Source organism: Labeo rohita, chromosome 25, assembly GCF_022985175.1.
Source record: "Labeo rohita strain BAU-BD-2019 chromosome 25, IGBB_LRoh.1.0, whole genome shotgun sequence".
Lineage (NCBI taxonomy): Eukaryota > Metazoa > Chordata > Actinopteri > Cypriniformes > Cyprinidae > Labeo > Labeo rohita.
In genome coordinates, this window is record NC_066893.1 from 25,804,838 (window position 1) to 25,827,354 (window position 22,517).

A 22,517-nucleotide genomic window follows, 5' to 3' on the forward strand; every position below is an offset into this window, starting at 1 on the left:
TTTTTTTTTTATCTTAAAGAAATATATAATTTTCTTAGAAATACTGTTTTGAATTTATTAAAAAAAAAACTAATTGCATTTCTTATTTTAATTTTTAAAATTTTTATATCTAATAAAATTATGTTGTAGTTTTAACTTGACTACATTAAAATTAACGTTCTAAATAAAAAAGAAAATCAAAATAAAAAAAAATTAATTATAGTAAAAACTATAATTAATAAAAAAGTTAAACTATTAGTTTAACTTAAATTTAGTTTCAATGGTGCATTAATACTTTGAAAAGTAATTATTTTTCAGCACACACACAGGAAACTCAACAGAGATATTACATTTTTTTTAAAAAAAAAAACTATTTAAAAAATATATATTTATGTTTGCTTTAATAAGTGTTTGTGGTTAAATATATATTTTTTTCATTATATGATTATTATTTAAATTAATGTTATTTTTATGTGTGCTATGGTAGTTCATGGGTTAAAACTAAAATAAATAAAATTCTAAAAAACTAACTAAATCAAATTAATGTAACTGAATATATTTATTTTATATATCACTTTATTTAATACAATAAATATATTTTATTAATATAATATAAATATAAATTCATTTAATATAAATTAATACATTATTCATATATTCAATATATGAATTAACTTATTAAAATAAATAAGTACCATTTAATTTAATATATTTTAAAAAATGATTTCTCGTTATTTAAAATATAGTATATATTATATATGACAGCAATTAATAACAATTTCATAAGATATAAACATTTTAATAAATTAAAATAATTAATTTACTTAATTTTTTAAATATTTTTAAAATATTTTTATATTTTATTATATTTTATATTTATACTTATATTTATATATTTTTTATTACATTTTTATATATTCAAAACAATATTTTCAAGAAAAATATATTTTTTATATTTAAGAAAATAATTGTATTTAGTTCGTTTTTTTAGAATTTTATTTATTTTAGTTTTAACCGATGAACTACCATAGCACACATTAAAATTATATGAGTGTATATATATATATATATATATATATATATATATATTTATTTATATTTATATTCATATTTATATATTATTTATATTTGTATTTTAAATATTTATACAATTTTTATTTAATTAAATATACACATACGTATATTTTTCAGAATTTAGGTAATTATTTTGCTAATGTTTTATTAATAATTAGATATAAGTGCATATAAAGTAGTACATAAAAATAAAATAAAATAAAATTCTCAATAATTAGGTGTTAGTATGTTGCTCTATGGAGCATATGGAGCATAATAAATAGACAGCACATGCAAATATTTAGTAAAATTAAACTAAACTGTTAGGTTCAATGAATTAGACATTTTAACATCATCCGCCATCAGGAAGGATAACAAGATAACAAGACATCAGCTAACCTAATTTAACTTATTATATTTATTTTATATATCATATTTTATATATGTTTTTTATTTGATATATACATATAATATATAATATTTATATAATATTTAATATTTTTAGAATATAAATATAAATTTCCTTTAATATAAATTAATACATTATTCAAATATTCAATATATGTAACTTATAAAATAAATAAAATAAATACTATTTATTTAATATATTTAAAAAATTATTTGTCATTACATATAAATTGTATAAATATTTAAAATACAAATACAAATAATAAAGTATCATTATATATATAATATATAAATATTATTATATGTATAAATATATAAAACTAAATGAAGCTTATATATGCACATATTTAACTTAAAATTAATTAATTTAAATTATATTGTAATTTAAAATAAAAATAAATTTAATAAGTTTAAATGGAATATATTTATATTTCTATATATTTTCAAATTTATTTTATATTTCACATACATTTCTAATAATTTCTCTAAAATCATCCACTATCATGAATGGAACTTTTTTAGGATTTTGTTTGCTACTGTGACAAGACGAACACTGCGCTTCACACAGCACAACACGAAAAGCACAGGACAGGCTGAGATGGCATGGGACAATCAATGACGTGCCCTTTTTCTTTGTCAGAACTTACGCTGGGGAGGCTGAGAGTCGAACGGCATCATCATTTTGGGTCTCGCTCCCCTCCGACCGGCCAAAGTGGACACGCTCTCCTCCACCTCGTGACCTGCACACACGCACAAATGCATTTATGAAACAGACTCGGTCCTGAACGCAGGTTTAGGCTCGGTCGAGGTGAAGCTGGCGCCCTGCTCTCACCCCGTCTCTGGTGGCTGGGCTCGGCGGCCGGGTCCTGGGCGGTTCGTGGGATGGGCGTCTCTGTCATGACCGGGTTGGGGTCGGGTGATTTGTCCATGGGTTTGAGCTCCAGACGCTCGTGATGGATCCAGAGATCAGGAGGTTTCAGGTCTTTGGACGAGCTCTTGTACTTGTGGGAGCTGGTGCTGGACTTACAGGCAGCACGTTTCCTGGGGGAAAAAAAGAAAAGAAAAGTGAATATTTATATATTTTTTTAAGCATTACTTGAATATTTAATATTGTTATATTATAATATTAAAATAATATTAATTTTTTTTTAGATTTTACAAATATTATATATTAAGCAGACCGCACATTTCCTGAAAACAATAATTTTTTTTTGTAATTAACTTGAATATTTAAAATTAAGATATTATTATATTAAAATAATATTAATATATATATTTTTGTATTATACAAATATTATATACTATGCAGGCTGCATGTTTCCTGTAAACACAAATACAAAGAAATATTTTTTAATATTTAACAAATACAGAATACTGATTACATTGTTAATGTACAAATATGAAATGGAGTAGAATATGAAAAGTTACTGAAAAACAAATAAAATTATTTTATCTTAAATACTATATATATATATATATATATATATATATATATATATATATATATTTATATATAAAAGGCTGTATCATATATAATATATATGATATACATTTTTAAATATACAACTAAACATTTCTATACATTTCATTCAATGATTATTATTTAAATTAAAATATGTATTAAAATTAAAATATGTTATTTTTTTATGTGTGCTAAGGTAGTTTATGGGTCAAAACTAAAAGAAATAAAATTCTAAAGAAACTAAATAAATAAAATTATTTTATCTTAAAGTATTTTTTTCTATGTATAAATATAAAATATAAGAATATATAAAATAAAATAAAAATATTTAAAAAATGAAGTCAATTTATTATTTTAATTTATTAAAATATCTATATCTTATGAAATGTATTAAATAAATCATATGAAAATATATATAAGTATACAAATATAATATAAATCTTAAAAAAAAGAAGTCAATTTATTATTTTAATTTATAAAGATGTCTGTAACCAATGAAATTCATTAAATCTTTTATATATATATATATATATATATATATATATATATATATATATATATATATATATAAAACTAAAATTTATATATGTACATATTTAGCTTGGAATTAAATATAAAATATATTTAGACAAATGATGTTGTATATACATTTTATAAATATTAAAATTATATTTAAAAATGATTATAAATGATATAAAAATGATAACCCACTTTTTCTGGTGGGAGTTGGAGCGGCGCGTGCACAGGACGGCCCCCACGACCACAGCGATGATAGTGAACACGCCAACAGACACAATCACCACGATCACCAGAATGTGATTCTCCTGGCTGCCCGTGATGCCTGGTTTATCTGACACAGAGAGAGACAGACAGACAGACAGACAGACAGACAGCGTTACTTCACTGCAGGTCTTAATGAAACCCCCTGTCTGTCTTTAAAATGTGCATCTTCCTGTTTACCCATGTTGGATCCAATCCCGTGCTCCGGTAGGGTCGGGTGACCGGGTTTGACTTGCAGCCCTACAGACAACAAGACATCAGAGAACTTCATTTAATTGAATATATATATTTTGTATATCATATTTTATACGTTTTTTATTTAATATAAATCAATACATTATTCATAGATTCGATATATGTAACTTATTAAAATTAACATATTAAATCCAATTTAATATATTTAGAAAAATTATGTATGTTGTTGTATATAACAAATAATGTAATTATACATATACATACACATACACACACACACACACGTAATGATATAAATGTATAAATACATAAAACCAAAATGAAGTTCATTTATGTACATTTTTAACATAAAAATAAAATAAAATAAATCCAATTTAATTTTAATTTAATTAAAAATATATTTCATTTAAACAAATTAAACAAATTTAAACAATTTTCAATTTTGAATTTAATTTAACTGAATATATTTATTTTAGATATATTTTATTAAATATATAATACATATACATTTTTTACGAAACCACAGGTGTTCATAAATTCTATATATGAAACTTATTAAAATAAATAAATACAATTTAATTGAACATATTTAGAAAAATATGTATGTTATTGTGTATAAATTGTATACATTTAAAAACTATTATATATACACACACGCTATATATAATTACATATATATCCTATTTTATTTAATTATATAACTTTATAAATATATAAAACTAAATGAAGTTAATATATATACATATTTAACTTTAAAATAAAATACATTTAATTACATTTATTTTTTCATTTAAATAAATATATATACTTTTATTTAATGATATACATTTATAAATATATAAAATTAAATAAAGTTTATATGTTAATTTAACAAATAAACTGAATTTGAGAAAATTTAAATTTGAACTTAACTAAAATATTTTATATGATATTTTATTTAATACAAATATGTTATTTAACAATATACAATTAATTAAATATAATTGCACAAATTTCTTTAAAGATAGACATATATATATATATATATATATATATATATATATATATATATATATATATATATATATACACACACACACACACACACACACACACACATACATATATTTAAATTTAATTCTGTGTAATTCTATTTAATTTTAAATTTACATTACACAAAGGGATTTAAATGCATTTAAATTTTAGTGCTATATGCCAGAAATAAAACCTGTTTTAATGGCTGGTAATTGTTTTGACCATATTAAATTTGTAAATATCTTCTAGATACAATAATATTACACATATATAATCTAAAAAAATGTCATTATGTATGAATAATAAGTATAATATTATAAATCGATATGTATAATGTACAATATGTTGAATATTTCATTACATATGAACAATATACTGTATATAACAAATCAAAATGTATAATAAACTGACATAATCAGTCAAAATTATGAATGCATTTAAAACTTAATGTTGTGTGACTGTTTAGTTTCCTTCTGCATTAGAAACACGTTCAATTACCTTGATCACTTGACATTTTGTCTGACGGTTCAGCTGGAAATAAAGACAAACAGAATGAATAACTGAGCACAAGTTGAGTTTTAACAGACGAGACTAAATGAGCTGGAGGTTTTTACCTTTCGGGGTGCGGAACTGCACCGCGTCTGACATTGGCCCCATGCCTTTGGAGTTTCTGGCCTGGATCTTGAAGTAATATGCGGTGTCCAGCGTCAGACCCTGAATCTGATGGGTCAGTCTGTTTCCCACCACGGGCTCCACGACCCAATCGTGGACCTCAGCTTTCACATCGGTGCTGTAGTAGATGATGTACCCTGACAGAGACAGATTTGTTAGACGTCTGAAAATCAAACTCCTTTTCTGTTTGGATGCACGACTGATTATGTAAGTCCCGTGATTGGCACATTCATAATGGACATCAGGTAAATGTCAGGCTTCAATTTGTTTCACTGTAATGCAAATAATGTCACAATGTAAAAGCATCTTAAAAACAGACTTGATTCTCTTCAAGCATACACTCTTAAAAATAAAGGTGCTTTAAAAGGTTCTTCACAGCGATGCCATAGAAGAACCATTTTTGGTTTCACAAGGAACCATTCAGTCAAAGGTTCTTTAAAGGAAAACTCCACTTTCAGAACAACAATTTACAAATAATTTACTCACCCCCTTGTCATCCAAGATGTTCATGTCTTTCTGTCTTCAGTCTGAAGAAATTATGTTTTTTGAGGAAAACATTTCAGGATTTTTCTTCATATAATGGACTTCATTGGTGCCCTGATTTTGAATGTCCAAAATGTAGTTTAAATGCAGCTTCAAAGGGCTCTAAACGATCCCAGCCGAGGAAGAAGGGTGTTATATAGTGAAACGATCGGCCATTTTTTTTTTTTTTTTTTTTTTTTTTTCGGAAAATAAAAATTTGTATACTTTTTAAGCACAAATGCTTGTGTAGCACAGGCTCTGGGATGCACATCCACGTACTACTGAATCAAAGCGAACGTGCAAAGACTAAGAAAGTGCAAGTAAGTCAAACGCTGTTTACAAACAAAAAAGTACAACAATGTCGGACGATTCTGAAGTTGTAGGAGAAAATAAGTTGTAGGAGAGTTTTTCGCCATACTCTACCTTTTTGAGCCAGAGTACACAGACGATGAACTTGTGGTCATTCGAAGAAGTGATTAATAGTAGTGATGGGAAGTTCGGATCATTTTGCCAACTTTGAGTCTCGTTCAGCAAAATGAACGAATCTTTTTTCGAGTCATTTCGTTCATTTTAGCAAAATCAGCATCAAGTGACGAACGACTCGACAAACCCGAAGACTCGAAACAGGTGAACTAATTCCAGTACAGAACCTAATAGGATGTTGCGAATGCACAACTGAATGAATCACTCCCCGAGACGACTCGTTCTTTCTGAGTCGCATTAAAGAGTCGTTCAAAATGAACAAATCGTTCAAGAACGACCCGTGGACATGCATCCCTGAACCTGTGCTACACAAGATTTTGTGCTTAAAAAGTATATAAATTTTTATTTTTCGAAAACAATGCTAGATAAGACCCTTCTTCCTCGGCTGGGATCGTTTAGAGCCCTTTGAAGCTGCATTTAAACTACATTTTGGAAGTTCAAAATGAAGTCCATTACATGCAGAAAAATCCTGAAATGTTTTCCTCAAAAACCATAGTTTCTTCACGACTGAAGACAGAAAGACATGAACATCTTGGATGACAGGGGGGTGAGTAAATTATTTGTAAATTATTGTTCTGGAAGTGGACTTCTCCTTTAAAGAACCATCTCTTCCTTACCTTTTTATAATCTGAAGAACCTTCTTTTGTCACAAAGAACCAGAAAGGTTCTTTAGATGTTAAAGGTTCTTTATGGAATCATTTAGACAAAAAAGGTTTTTCTATGGCATTGTGAAGCACCTTTATTTTTAAGAGTGTATACTGTGGTGTAATATGACTGGGATATGTTCTTCATGTACCTGTGATTTTGCCATTGGCTTCAGTCGGAGGTTGCCAGTTGATGTTGATGATTCGTGGATTTCCCTCTTTACTGATCACCGTCACATCTTTTGGAGCAGAGCTGGGAACTACAAACCACAACAAACAACATTAAAGAGAAAAGATTACTAAAAGCTTTGTCAAGGAAATTGGTCTGAAAATCAAGTCAAAATGCAAATAAGATACTTTTCTTTCTTTCTTGATATTCTTATTCATTTTATAAACCCCCTTTTTATTTTTTCTTCTTACCTTGTGTGTGTATGCATACTAAGATTTTGTTATGTTTTTTAAAGAAGTTTCTTCTGCTCACCAAGGCTGCATTTATTTGACCAAAAACACAGAAAAAACAGTAATATTGTGAAATATTTTTACAATTTAAAATAACTTGTTCTATGTGAATATATTTTAAAATGTAATTTATTCCTGTCATCAAATCTGAATTTTCAGCATTATTATTCCAGTCTTCAGTGTCACGTGATCCTTCAGAAACCATTCTAATATGCTGATTTATTATCAGTGTTGAAAATAGTAGTGCTGCTTAATATTATATTGGAACCTGTGATACATTTCAGGATTCTTTAATAAATAAAAAGTTAAAAAGAACAGGATTTGTTTAACATTAAAATTTTTTTTTTTTTTTTGAAAGAAATGATTACTTTTTTAAATTAAATAAAAAGTGACAGTTAAGACTTACACTGTTAAAAAAGAGTTCTATTTTGAATAAATGCTCTTCTTTTTAACTTTTTATTCAAAGAATCCTGAATAAAGAATCACAGGTTCCAAAAAAATAACTGTTTTCGACAAGTAATAAATCAGTATATTAGAATGTTTTCTGAAGGATCATGTGACACTGAAGACTGGAGTAAAAGCTGATGAAAATTCACAGGAATAAATTATATTTTAAAATACATTAAAACCCTTATTTTAAAATGTAATGAGTTTTCACAATACTACTGTTTTTTTCTGTATTTCTGATCAGGTAAATGCAGCCAGAAATTATTGTATAGAAATGAATGGATGTAATCCCAGTTATTTGATGGTGAGGTCAAGGAACTGTTGAATCTGATTTGTAGTGAAAAACATTGAGAACAAATGCAAAGAAGACATAAATTAAAGAATGCTCTCAGTTTGCATGCATCCTGAAACAAATCATCTGTGTTTTTAAATTTTATGTACTTTATGCATGAATTTTTGATATTGCAAACAAAAGAAAAAAAAAATAAATATTGTGCGCAGGTTGAGAAAACCCATGTTTTGTCAACATCTACAGACAAATTCTAATAAATTATGGAGCATATATTACATAATAAAACACTCTTGCAACAGTCATAACATAACTGGGAACCTGAGTGTAAAAGCTGGTATATGTATATTTAATGAGAGAAAACTAGATGAAACTATTATTAAATGCATGCTTACATTTAATGTACATAATTAAACAAATAATAACCAAAATAAACATGATTACACTAAATGAGATACATACATGTCAAAAGATTTTAAATGTCTTTTTGAAGTCTCTTCTGCTTACCAAACCTGTATTTATTTAATCCAAAGTACAGCAAAAACAGTAAAATTGTAAAATATGTTTACTATTTAAAACCACTGCTTTCTATTTGAATAGATTTTATACATGTAATTTATTTCTGTGATTTCAAAGCTGAATTTTTAGCATCATTACTCCAGTCACATGATCCTTCAGAAATCATGCAAATATTCTGATTTGCTGGTCAAAAAACATTTATTATTATTATTATTATTATGCTGAAAACAGTTGAGTAGGATTTTTTTCAGGTTTCTCTGATAAATAGAAAGTTTAGAAGAACAGCATTTATCTGAATTATCATTTGTAACATTATAAATGTCTTTATCATCATTGATCATCTTTTGATCAATTTAAAGAATCCTTGCTAAATAAAAGTATTGATTTATACAATTTCTTTCCAAAGAAGAAGAAAAAAAAAAAAAAAAATAAAAATAAAAATAATATATATATATATATATATATATATATATATATGTATATATAAATGTTTCTTGAAAAGCAAATCAGCATATTAGAATGATTTCTGAGGGATCATGTGACACTGAAGATTGGAGTAATGATGCTGAACATTCAGCTTTAATCAGGAATAAATTACATTTTAAAATATATTTGAATAGAAAACAGTTATTTTAAATAGTAAAAATATTTCACAATATTACTGCTTTTGCTGTATTTTGGATCAAATATTTAAAGGGGTCCTGTTATGCTCTTATACAAAGTCTTAATTTTGCTTTAGGGTGTACTAGAACATGCTTGGCGGTTGGGAAAACGCACTATATTTTAACATAATTTACATTATTACAATACATTTTTCCCAGCCTGGTACATAAAGCTTGATTAGTTCCGGGTTTAATGAAGGCCCGCCTTCCGAAAAACAAAATGTGTTGTGATTGGTTAGCTGTCCCACTGCGTTGTGATTGGTGAATAGCTTAGACAGTGTTTCAGTACTGACACGCCCCTGACCAAAGCAGCAAGTTCCCTGTACAACTGTTAGTGCAAGCTAGATTAAAGTGATTCTTACATTTTAAATATGCATATTTTTCTTACAAAAACGCATTGATTTGCTACAGGAGGCCTTTATTAACCCCGCCCGGATCCGTGTGAGACACTTTTTATTAAGGATGGATGCATATTATTGGACTTGTTTTGGACTGATGAGGAGAAACACTCATCTATGTCGTTCTAAAGCTTGGAAGTGGCAGAATAAATTTTAATATAACTCTGATTGCATTCGTCTGAAAGAAGGATGTCATATACACCTAGGATGCATGGAGGGTGAGTAAAATAATACATTACAGTAGTGTTGAGTCCTATCGTAAGCCTGCGAGTTGGCCAATACATGTTATTATCGTGCTAATGTATTTAATTATTTACATACTTGGTTTCATTGCCAGAAACCAGCTCCAGCATAAGACTAAAAGCAGCCTAACATTAACAAAGAACATCATCTTATGTTGCACAGGTATATTTGTAGCAATAGCCAAAAATACATTGTATGGGTAAAATTGATCAATTTTCCTTTAATGCCAAAAATCATTAGGATAAGTAGTAAAGATCATGTTCCATGAAGATATTCTGTAAATTTCCTACCGTAAATATATCAAAACTTAATTTTTGAGTAGTAATATGCATTGCTATGAACTTCATTTGGACAATTTTAAAGGCAGTTTTCTCAATATTTAGATTTTTTTTACACCCTCAGATTCCAGATTTTCAAATAGTTGTATTTCCAACAAATATTGTCCTTTGCTAACAGACCATACATCAGTAGAAAGCTTATTTACACAGCTTTCAGATAATGTATAAATCTCAGTTTCGAGAAATTTACACTTATGACTGGTTTTGTGGTCCAGGGTCACATGTGATGTTATAGATTTAGTATTTCCTCTTCAGAATAGCAAACACTCATGAATTGTAAAATGATGTATGATCTTACTGGATTCAAAAGTGGTCCCCTGGGCCGTCATACTCCACGTACTGCTCCTGCGGCTCTTGGTCACCATAACCGAGAACTCATAAAGCGTGTTGGGCTTCAGAGCCGTTACTGTATGGAACAGAGATGTGGTGTTTGCCATCTGACAAAACAAGCAACAGACAAACACATCAGTAAAGTTTATTAATGCATATTGAAACATGTATGATTATTACAAAAAATATATAGTATATACTATGCAGTATGCAGTACGCAGAACACTAGTATTCCATTCCAAACAGCTATTTCTAATGCATTCAGACAGAGTGAACACTAGAGGGCGCTCCATGCACAAAAAATATATAAAACACACTACATAATGAATTGAAATACTCTCTGCAAAATCAGTTATTTTAACTACTACATAAACTGAACATCCAATGTCCAAGTGAAATTAAGCAGTTTTAAAACACCAGATAATTGAATATTATTAAACAATACTCCACAGAGACTGTGGCTACCTTATATTTGGTGTTGGCGGGGATGTTGGTCTTCCAGCGGATGGTGTAATATCTGGAGTCTGTGATCTTCTGGTTCTTGGCGAGCGAGTTGTCGGCCCAGCTGACTTTGACGGTGTCCTGGCTGAGGACGGTGGCCTGAACGCCCACCGGGGGCAGCATGGGTGTGGGGTCGGGTGCTGGGGTGTACGGGTTATTAAAGAGTTCATAAAAATCAATATCAGGGTCTATGGGGTCTGACAGCAGCGGCACACACAGATGAATCAATGCAAATCATGACGAATGGAGAACAAAATGGAAAAACAAAATCAGAGGGGTTTAAAAAATATGAAAGGATTGATCAGGGTTAGACAACATAAAATGGATTAATGGTTCAGTGGTGGACGAGTGAGAGGAAAAATGAATGAAAAAAGAAAGAGAGAGATTATTAGAATTAAAAACAACCATTTGTAAACTACAACAGTATATATATATATATATATATGTATATGCAAAAACATTGACCATAATTGGTGTCAAAATTAACAATTTCTATTACAATCATGGATTATATCGCAGCTTTTACATACAGAAAAATATTTACTGAAAATTACAAGAAATAAAAGTTTAATACAATTTAAGCTATTCGATTATCCCAGAAAATAATTGTAACTCAAAATAATAACATCATCTATTATTGTTATTATCATCATTATTATAACAAAATCTAATGATATTAAAAGATAAAGCACTATTTCAATAATACTGTAAAACGTACTGTAAAAAAATTATATTAATATTATATAATAATTATATCATTAATATTAGCATTAATATTTAAATATATAATATTTAAAAATAATTATTATAATAGCATTTAATAACAACAGCAACAAAAACAACTATTATTGTAGTTACTATTATCATTATTATTATAATTATAAAATATAATTACTACAAATATAATTATTACAAGATAATTAAGTAATATAGCAATTATACTATTTTAATGTAAAATAGTAAATAAAAAAATATATAGTTTATATTTAAATATATATTTAAAAATAATTATAATAGCGTTTAACAAAAACAACAACTACTATAATTGTAGTTAATATTATTATCATTATTATTATTGTAAAATATAATATTAAAAGATAAGTACTATTGCAATAATACTATTTTACTGTAAAATAGTAAATAATAATAATATATTAGTAATAACATTAACATTTAAATATAAAATGTTTAAAAATAATCATTTTAATAGTATTTAATAATCATACTAATAATAACAACAACAACAACAACTATAACTGTAGTCACTATTACTATCATAATTATAAAATGTAATATTAAAAGATAAGTACTATTGCAATAATACTATTTTATAGTAAAACTGTAAAAATAATATTAATATATAATATATAATATTACTAGAAACATTAATATTTAAATATATATTTAAAAAGAATTATTATACTAGTATTTAATAACAACAGCAACAGCAACACCATTTATAATTGTAATTACTATTACTATTATTATTGTTATAAAATATAATAAGATAAATATATACTATTGCAATACTATTTTACTGTGGTAATAATTAATATTTATTCAATTAATAATATAACAACAATAATAATAATATGCATAATATATTATTACATTATTAATAACAGAATTAATATTCAAATATAGTTTTTAAAAATAACTATATATATAACAGTATTTAATAATGACTACTACTACTACTACTACTACTACTACTAATTATTATTAAACATTTTGCTTCATTATTTGATTTATAAAAATATAAAAAATATAAAATTATGTAAATATAAAAGTATATTACTAGTGCAATAATACTAACAACTATTAATATTTAAAAATATAATATTTAAAAATAATTATTAGAATATAATTTAACAATAATTATTATTATTATTCAAAATATTTTTACTTTATTGTTTGATTTATAAAAAAAATACAAAAGATTAAAAAACTAAAAAATATATACTAGTGCAATAATACAAATAATGGAAAAATAAAAGAATAATAGTAATATTTCTAATAGTATTAATGATAATACTAATAATAATAATTTGTAATAGATAAATACATAAATGAAGAAATAACTGCAACTATTTTACAGAAAAACAATAAACTTACACTGTTAATATTTATGGCTGTCTTAATTTCTTTGTTTTCATACAAAACCAGAGCTTTTATTTTGTGGTTTTACTTTCAAAAAAGTCTGTATTTTACTGTCTATAAAAACTGTGCATTTCAATGTCTACCCTACTACAGTGTTTTTTCCTCATTTAAGAGAGGCAAATCCAAATGAACCTGTAATTAACAGCATGCTGCTGATCGATAGAGCTCTGAACATTTAATTAAGATACACCTGGAATTGCTATTGATTTCTGTGTGTAAATATCCACTGATTTCATTGTCAACAACAACAACAAAAATGCAGACTCGGCAGAAAACGGTTCAGCTGTGAACAACGATTGTTTCAATCAAGCTAACGCTCATCCTAGACTCATTTCTGGGTCATTTCACGCTCGAGCTTAGGAAACTTAATTCTTCTGCTCCGTCAGAAAAGTTGTGAAGCCTACAGAGTCGGATCTGACGGCAATCTCGACCTGACAGGACGGCGGGGGGTCTGGAAACCTCTAACAGCGGAGTTCGGCTGTCTGAGACATCTGACGTAAAGCGAAAGAAAGAGAGACGTGGGGACGGAAGCGTGAGCGCACATCACACCTGTAGGTTCGGATGAACGCTAGCGTGACACGCCGTGTGTCCCAGAACTGAGGGGGGCAGACGCACGTGCGCTATCTGTCACCTTACATTTAACACAAGCGAGTGTGAAAAGAGACTGCAGTTTCTCTTCACTATAAAACAGCGTCAGACTGGCATCTAGAGCCTGAAGCTTCATTTCTAGTGCAAAAACACAACCATATCTGATGCTACATAAGAAAGATCACGCTATATATGCTTAAAAAGCAACTATTTTCATCATTTACCGGATTGAGGCCTCGTTGTGGCGCTGTTGTAAATGGGAATGCCTTCGCCCATGTTGTTGAAAGCTTTGAGGTTGATGACGTAATGGGAACTGGGATCTGGAGTGGAAAAAATGAATTAAAAGTCTAAAAATGTCTGCAAACACACCGAATGTCAACGTATGACTGAGTATTTGTGGCATTTGTGACACCCACCGAGGTTATCGATGCTGTAGAAACGCTGCTTGTAATCCAGCGTGACCGTGTGGGCATGAGGGCTGCCGATTCCGTATCCGATTTTATAACCTCGCACTAAAATGTCCTGGTTTTCCGGAGGAGTCCAACTCACCACGATTCGGTTCACCAGCGGACGAACGTGAAGAGAACTCGGGACTCCTGGAACCTGAGACTCTGTAATACACACAATTCACCTGCAAGTTAAAACATGCTCATCTTTCACAACTTTGATATTTTATGTAATTTAAAATTGTTGTGCTTTTATTTATAAAATATTTGTGTCTTTTTTCTTTTTCAGAAATACAGCTTTTAATTATGGGGGTGAAATTTTAAAGAAAATTATGATCAGTTGCATTGTGACATTTTTTCCCATGACAAAAATCTATCTATCTATCTATCTATCTATCTATCTATCTATCTATCTATCTATCTATCTGTCTGTCTATCTATCCATCCATCAATCTATCTATCCGTCCATCAATCCATCCGTCAATCTATCCATCCAACTATCTGTCCATCCGTCTGTCGCTTTATCTATCCATCTATCTATCCACCCATCCATCTATCCGTCCATCTATCTATCCATCCATCCATCCGTCCGTCCATTTGTCTATCCATCCATCAATCTATCTATCCGTCCATCAATCCATCCGTCAATCTATCCATCCAACTATCTGTCCATCCGTCTGTCAATTGATCCATTCGTCTGTCGCTCTATCCATCCATCTACCGATCCACCCGTCCATCTGTCAATCTATCCATCTATCCATCTGTCGCTCTATCCATCCATCTATCTGTCTACCTATCCACCCGTCCATCTGTCAATCTATCCATCCATCCATCCATCAATCCGTCTGTCGATCGATCTATCCATCCAACTATCTGTCCATCCGTGTCGACTGATCCATTTGTCCGTCCATTGCTCTATTTATCTATCCATCCATTAATCCATTCAATGCTCTATCTCCATCCATCCAACTATCTGTCCATCCGTCAATTGATCCATTCGTCTGTCGCTCTATCCATCTACCTATCCACCCGTCCATCTGTCAATCTATCCATCTATCTATCTATCCATTCATCCGTCAACCTATCCATCCATCATCCATCCATCCATCCGTCAATCTTTCCATCCATCCATCGCTGTATCCATCCATCTATCTACCTATCCACCCGTCCATCTGTCAATCTATCCATCCATCCGTCAACCTATCCATCCATCCATCCATCCATCCATCCGTCAATCTTTCCATCCCTCCATCTATCTATCCATCCGTCTGTCGATCAATCTATCCATCCAACTATCTGTCCATCCGTGTTGACTGATCCATTTGTCCATCTGTTGCTCTATATATCTATCCATCCATCCATCCATCCATCCATCGATTGATCCATTTAACCCTCTATCTCTATCTATCCAACTATCTGTCCATTCGTCTGTCAAATTATCCATCTGTCCATCTGTCACTCTGTATATCCATTTAACTATCTACCCATCCATCCATCCATCCATCCGTCAATCTTTCCATCCATCCATCCATCGCTGTATCCATCCATCTATCTACCTATCCACCCGTCCATCTGTCAATCTATCCATCCATCCGTCAACCTATCCATCCATCCATCCATCCATCCATCCATCCATCCGTCAATCTTTCCATCCCTCCATCTATCTATCCATCCGTCTGTCGATCAATCTATCCATCCAACTATCTGTCCATCCGTGTTGACTGATCCATTTGTCCATCTGTTGCTCTATATATCTATCCATCCATCCATCCATCCATCGATTGATCCATTTAACCCTCTATCTCTATCTATCCAACTATCTGTCCATTCGTCTGTCAAATTATCCATCTGTCCATCTGTCACTCTGTATATCCATTTAACTATCTACCCATCCATCCATCCATCCATCCATCCGTCAATTGATCCATCTATCACTCTATCTGTCTGTCTGTCTCTGTCTATCTATCTGTCTATCTGTCTATCTATCTATCTATCTGTCTGTCTATCTATCTATCTATCTATCTGTCTGTCTGTCTATCTATCTATCTATCTATCTATCTGTCTGTCTGTCTATCTATCTATCTATCTATCTATCTGTCTGTCTATCTATCTATCTATCTATCTATCTATCTATCTATCTATCTATCTATCTATCTATCTGTCTATCTATCATCTATCTGTCTGTCTGTCTGTCTATCCATCTATCCATCTGTCCATCCATCTGTCTGTCAATCTATCCATCTATCTATCCATCTATCCATCCAACTATCTATCCATCCGTCAATTGATTGATCGATCGAATGGTCCATCCATCTGTCACTTTATCTATCCATCTAACGATCTATCCACCCATCCATCTATCCATCCATCCATTTGTCTATCCATCCATCAATCCATCCATCAATCTATCCATCCAACTATCTGTCCATCCATCCGTCAATTGATCCATCTATCACTCTATCTGTCTGTCTGTCTCTGTCTATCTATCTATCTATCTATCTATCTGTCTGTCTATCTATCTATCTATCTATCTATCTGTCTATCTATCATCTATCTGTCTGTCTGTCTGTCTATCCATCTATCCATCTGTCCATCCATCTGTCTGTCAATCTATCCATCTATCTATCCATCTATCCATCCAACTATCTATCCATCCATCTGTCAATTGATTGATCGATCGAATGGTCTATCCATCTGTCACTTTATCTATCCATCTAACGATCTATCCACCCATCCATCTATCCATCCATCCATTTGGCTATCCATCCATCAATCCATCCATCAATCTATCCATCCAACTATCTGTCCATCTGTCTGTCAATTGATCCATTCGTCTGTCGCTCTATCCATCCATCTACCTATCCACCCATCCATCTGTCAATATATCCATCTATCTATCCATCCATCCGTCTGTCGATCCATCCATCCATCCAACTATCTGTCCATCCGTGTCGACCGATCCATTTGTCCGTCCATTGCTCTATTTATCTATCCATCCATCCATCGATTAATCCATTCAACACTCTATCTCTTATCCATTCAACTATCTGTCCATCGTCTGTCAACTGATCCATCCATCTGTCACTCTATCCATCCATCTACCTATCCACCTGTCCATCTGTCAATCTATCCATCCATCCATCCATCCGTCAATCTTTCCATCCATCCATCTGTCACTCTATCCATCCATCTATCTACCTATCCACCCGTCCATCTGTCAATCTATCCATCCATCCGTCAACCTATCCATCCATCCATCCATCCATCCATCCATCAGTCTTTCCATCCATCCGTCCATCTATCTATCCATCCAACTATCTGTTGATCCGTGTTGACTGATCCATTTGTCCATCCGTTGCTCTATATATCTATCCATACATCCATCCATCGATTGATCCATTTAATGCTCTGTCTCTATCCAACTATCAGTCCATTAATCCGTCCGTCAATCTATCTATCCATCCGTGTCAATCCATCCGTCCGTCTGTCCGTCGATCTATCAACCATTCATCTGTCCGTCCATCTGTTCGTCCATCATCCATTCGTCTGTCAATCGATCCATCCATCCATCTGTCTGTAGATCCACCCATACATCCATCTGTAGATCCATCCATCTATCCATCCATCCATCTATCTGTCCATCCATCCATCCATCCATCTGTCCACCCATCCGTAGATCCATCCATCTATCTGTCCATCCATCTATCTGTCCATCCATCTATCTGTCCATCCATCCGTAGATCCATCCATCCGTCTATCTGTCCATCCATCCGTCATATATATTCAGATATTTGTATTTTAATATATTTAAAACCTCCAATCACACTTGAAGTGACTTATGCAGACAAAAAAGTCATGATCGTGTACCAGACAAACACCCAACAGAGGGCATTACTGCTGAAATCACACATGAATCAATGTTCTCTTACAAGCACAACCACACCGAGAGGACTGTTAGAAAACAATTTGAAAATAAAGCATGAAATGAATGTTTTCAGCACTGGAGCTCAGGTTAAGTGTGGCGGCGGCTAAATAGCAGCTTTCAAGCACAAATTCATTAGCGTATAGTGAGCTAACTGCTTTAAGAGCAGAGAAATCCATTCGCATTTGTTTTGGCCGAGCTTAAAAGCAAAACTTGTGTAAACGGATCCACGGACAGCGTCGTTTTATTAGCGAAACGCAATTTGAATTTTTCTTAGGGGCCAGTGCTAATGCCCGTTCTGATTTATAAGGCAACGTTGCTAATTTCCGACAAAACCTTTTGGATTTAGAGTCATTAAATTGACTCATTATTTCAAACACTGGCCTATTTGTGGGGCTAATTCAAGTAGGAGCGGATGAAGCGGAGGCATTAGCGCTTGAGAGAGATGCTTTGGTCTGGCTGTCACAGAGCTTTTCCCATTTTAGCAGATGGAAATAAGCCCAAAGAGGGTTTGAACACACACACACACACACACACACACACACACGCACACACACACAGTGCCCGAGTCCTTCCATACGTCCAACTGCCACTGGAAATACGAGCTATTAATCCAACTTAGTCGTCTAAATCGGCTGAAATGCCTCCGTGTCTGTTTGTTCCCTTAATTTCAGAGTTCCTGCTGCTCTTTGATGAGGATGGAAAGGAAAAACGTGCTATAAATGTTCCTCTCGCAACAAACCAGCAGCTTCCTTCAACACAGAAATATGGCTTTCAATTACTGGGTGACTTTCAAAAGGAAATGTCTCGGACCCCATAATATTAATAATAAATTAGAATTTATATAATGAAAACAAAGTCTATTTTTAGGATCATTATGAGTATTGTTATTGTAACAGTATTTTAATGACAACTGAGCACATTTTTCCCCTTAAATTCTCATGATCACATGAAAAATCACACTATTTATTTTGTTAAATCATCAATAAATATAATTAATGCAAGAAATAATATGATTTATAAAAACAACTGCACTTAAATAATGAATCAACATTTTTTCCTATTACATTTTTTGGGAAACACGTGCTTAATTATCATGAAAATAACTGTCAAAAAGCAAAAATGGTGCTAAAATTGACATAATTTGGCAATAACAATGGTTCTAAAAATAGACTTTTTAAAAATATATAATTTATTATTATTATTTTCCTTTTCACTTTGGGGAAAAATTAAAATGTTTCCAGAATGTTCTTGACAAAATATAAAAAACTGCCCTAAAATAAAATGGCCATAAAGTAGTGTTATATATATATATATATATATAAATATATATATATTATTATTATTTTCTCTTTCATTTATGGGTGAAATGAATGACTCAGAATGCTTTTCCCTAAAAATAATTGGCCCAAAAATGGTGCTAAAAATAGATTTATTTATTTAATAATTAAATTCATTTATTTTATTATTATTATGTATATAATAATATAATTTATTATTATTTTCTTTTTAATTCTTGGGTGAAATGAATGACTCAGAATGCTCTTTCATAAAAATAATGGCTCAAATTATTTATTTATTTCCTTATTAATTAATTTTTTTTTTTTTTTTTTTACAAAACATATAATGTATTATTATTTTCTTTTTAATTTTTGGGTAAAATTAATGACTCAGAATGCTCTTTCCTAAAAATAATGGCTCAAAAATTATTTATTAATTTATTTTTATTTATTTATTTATTTATTTTTTTTTTTTTACAAAAAATATAAAGTATTATTATTTTCTTTTTAATTTTTGGGTGAAATGAATGACTCAGAATGCTCTTTAATTTAATTTAATTTAATTTATTATTTACTTAAAAATAGATGAATTAATTCATTCAAAAATATAATGTATATTTTCATTTTGGGGTGAAATTAATGATCCAGAATGTTCTCAACAAAATGTAAAAAAGGGCGCTAAAAATAATGTCCCAGAAAAGGCTGTAGTGCTCCTCAAAACATACTTTATTTTTAATGCAAAATAGTATTTACTATAATTTCTCTCTTTATTTTGTGGTGAAATTATTGTTCTTAGAATGTTAAAAATGCAAAAATAAATAAATAAATACATAAACAAGCCCAAAAAAATCCTATGCAAAATATTAAAATGATTTAATATATTTAAATAGATATTTTTATTTTCAATTTTTTTCCTTTGATTAAGTGAATGACCCAGAATGTTCTTGATATTCATCAAATGACGCTAATAGTAAATGAAAGTGGTGGCTCTCCTGCGCTAGTTGTTCTTTTCACTTGTGAAACGCAGATCCAACACAACAGCTGTGGCAGTAACCTAACAGCTCAGCCGCGATTATCTGAGCCCAGTGTCACGAGTAATCACATCAGCGTCTTCTCAAGCCTGAAATCAATTGAGTTTACTGTAACTGACTCAGCAGCCACGCGCCAGCGTAAAGTTTCCTTTTGTGCTGCGCTTCGTAAGGCATTCTGCGTCTGTAAACGGACACATTAATCCAAATAATTCAAAGGCTTTTCATTTAACAATAGAAGTGCATTAAACAAATGCCACTTTCCCAGGATTCCCCTCTGCGCTTCACACCAGAAGAGCGTTTAGCAGACTACTCCGGTGAATTATGCAGCGGCTCTTCCAGTATTGATGAACTCAGCTGTTTGATCAGCCATTCCTTCAAGTTCTTCACATCCCGGACAAATACATCTGATACTCTGTGTCACCTGCCAACAAAAGCGGCGTGTTTGCTTACCGTCCAGGTCGTTCTCGAAGGTTTCGGCGGCGATCCACTCCGTCGTCGGTCCGGTTCCGTTCACGGTTGTGGCCGACACTCGCACTGTGTAGACCTTTCCTTTCTCCAGACCTTCAAGACAACAAACCCAGCATTAATCACACAAAATGGCAAACTAAACGCACGAACTTGGTGTTACATAAGCGGTAGTTCTTATTTACATTTCCAGAGGAAATTGTTAAGGGTTTTCGCCCATTCCTAAGTGGTTTCTTACTGGTTCAAAAGATATGCTACATATGATTTATGTAAGTCTAACGGACAATAAATTATTTTGTTCTGTAGAAGTGCTGTTATCATTAACTAAAACTACAATTTTTTTAGTTATTGAAATAAAAAAAATAATTAAATGAAAAATATTATTTACGTTGTTTTTAAAACTACTTAAATTCTACATAGAAATACAATAAAAATAATTAATATTAATTAATAAAAAATGTTGAAATTAAATCAAATATAAATACTACATGGGGGAAAAAGGGGAAAAAAAAGTTTTACATTTTAGAACAGTTGCTGGTCTAAGATTACTGAATCTGAAAAATACATATATTAAAGTGATATAGAAATATAAAAAAATATTAATGATAAAAGCCCATATAATGACTAAATAAAGGTAAAATAAAATATAAATATTAGATGAAAATTAGTGATGAGAATTTAGCTAAAAATAAAAAACACTATTTAGAAATACTACTACTACTAATGTATAAAACAAACAAAAAATACTAAAAGCTGAAATAAAAAAAATAAAAAAAATCAGATGAAAAATAACTTATAAATGTTAAAAAACTAAAAAAAAAATCTAGAAAAGATAGAGTTGCAGTTCTAACATTTTTAAAACTGAAATTAAAATGAAAAAAAAAGAATATCAGATGAAAAAAATGATGCTGCTACTACTAATTTATAAAACAAAAAAAATACTAAAAATTTAAATTAAAAGAATATCAGATGAAAAATAAACATGAATGTTAACAAAAATTAGCAATGTTAAGTTTAAGTTGCAGTTCTGAGATTTTTAAAACTAAAATAAAAAAAAATCACTATTAGCAAAAAAATATTTAGAAATATTACTACTATTTATTTATACAACAACAAAAAACACTTAAAGCTGAAATAAAAGAATCAGATGAAAAAAAAAATCCTAAATGTTAGAAAACAAAAATTAGAAATGTTAACAGAAATTAAAAATACAAGTTGCAGTGCTAC

General features: G+C 30.4%; 1 protein-coding gene across 5 annotated transcripts in view; it reads right to left on the reverse strand.

The window, feature by feature from the left end:
* The window catches only part of LOC127156937 (neogenin), a 171,032-nt gene that overhangs the window by 5,038 nt on the left and 143,477 nt on the right, over positions 1–22,517 (reverse strand). For 4 of the 5 annotated variants that reach the window (XM_051100103.1, XM_051100106.1, XM_051100101.1 and 1 more), the window contains exons 14-25: positions 21,276–21,386; positions 14,563–14,757; positions 14,371–14,466; positions 11,363–11,595; positions 10,866–11,004; positions 7,365–7,472; positions 5,506–5,700; positions 5,390–5,422; positions 3,863–3,922; positions 3,614–3,752; positions 2,273–2,481; positions 2,088–2,180 (exon numbers count right to left, since the gene is read on the reverse strand). In XM_051100103.1, the coding sequence (XP_050956060.1) occupies positions 2,088–2,180; positions 2,273–2,481; positions 3,614–3,752; positions 3,863–3,922; positions 5,390–5,422; positions 5,506–5,700; positions 7,365–7,472; positions 10,866–11,004; positions 11,363–11,595; positions 14,371–14,466; positions 14,563–14,757; positions 21,276–21,386 (1,611 nt within the window). The remainder of the gene's footprint in view (positions 1–2,087; positions 2,181–2,272; positions 2,482–3,613; positions 3,753–3,862; positions 3,923–5,389; positions 5,423–5,505; positions 5,701–7,364; positions 7,473–10,865; positions 11,005–11,362; positions 11,596–14,370; positions 14,467–14,562; positions 14,758–21,275; positions 21,387–22,517) is intronic. The other variant, XM_051100102.1, reaches the window with a different exon arrangement.